Source organism: Meleagris gallopavo, unplaced genomic scaffold (genome assembly GCF_000146605.3).
Source record: "Meleagris gallopavo isolate NT-WF06-2002-E0010 breed Aviagen turkey brand Nicholas breeding stock unplaced genomic scaffold, Turkey_5.1 ChrUn_random_7180001848621, whole genome shotgun sequence".
In the NCBI taxonomy this organism is placed as follows: domain Eukaryota; kingdom Metazoa; phylum Chordata; class Aves; order Galliformes; family Phasianidae; genus Meleagris; species Meleagris gallopavo.
This window is the reverse complement of record NW_011116043.1, coordinates 1-997: the sequence shown is the minus strand read 5'-3', so window position 1 is coordinate 997 and position 997 is coordinate 1. Positions and strand designations below refer to the sequence as shown.

General features: G+C 51.7%; 1 protein-coding gene across 1 annotated transcript; it reads left to right on the top strand.

Annotated features, from left to right (window-relative positions):
• Positions 1-5: 5 nt before the first annotated feature.
• On the top strand, positions 6-929 carry LOC104915732 (olfactory receptor 14J1-like; the record flags this gene model as incomplete). Its single annotated transcript, XM_010726658.3, has 1 exon — positions 6-929. A coding segment is annotated over one exon (873 nt), but the record flags the coding sequence as incomplete, so codon positions are not given.
• Between the last annotated feature and the right edge of the window lie 68 nt (positions 930-997).

Sequence of the window (997 nt, the reverse complement as noted above, 5' to 3'; positions counted from 1 at the left end):
GGCAGCTGCAGCTCCTGCACTTCTGGCTCTTGCTGGGCATCTACCTGGCTGCCCTCCTGGGCAACGGCCTCATCAGCACAGCCGTAGCCTGCCACCACCGCCTGCACACCCCCATGTACTTCTTCCTGCTCAACCTCGCCCTCCTCGACCTGGGCTGCATCTCCACCACTCTCCCCAAAGCCATGGCCAATGCCCTCTGGGACACCAGGGACATCTCCTACTCAGGATGTGTTGCCCAGACCTTTCTATTTGTCTTTCTCATGTCAGCAGAGTATTGCATTCTCACCATCATGTCCTATGACCGCTATGCTGCCATCTGCAAGCCCCTGCACTATGGGACCTTGATGGACAGCAGAGCTTGTGCCACCATGGCAGCAGCTGCCTGGGCCACTGGGGTTCTCTATTCCCTGCTGCACACTGCCAACACATTTTCACTGCCTCTGTGCCAGGGCAACGCTGTGGATCAGTTCTTCTGTGAAATCCCCCAACTCCTCAAGCTCTCCTGCTCTGGTTCTTACCTCAGAGAATTTGGACTTGTTATATTTAGTGCCTCTGTGTTTTTTGGGTGCTTTGTATTCATTGTTGTGTCCTATGTGCAGATCTTCAGGGCCGTGCTGAGGATGCCCTCTGAGCAGGGACGGCACAAAGCCTTCTCCACGTGCCTCCCTCACCTGGCCGTGGTCTCCCTGTTTCTCAGCAGTGCCACATTTTCCCATCTGAGGCTCCCATCACTTTCCTCCCCATCCCTGGTCCTGGTGGTGTCATTTCTGTACTCGGTGGTGCCTCCAACACTGAACCCCCTCATCTACAGCATCAGGAACCGGGAGCTGAAGGATGCCCTCAAGAAACTATTTATATATGTGTTTTCTCAGCATTAGTTATATCGTCATCAACTTCACAGGAGTACCACCAACTCAAAAAAAGCTAGAATGGCATCACGTAATATTTCAATTCTTTTTCCTTCTTTATTTTTAGTTTTTACTCCACTTAAATAATA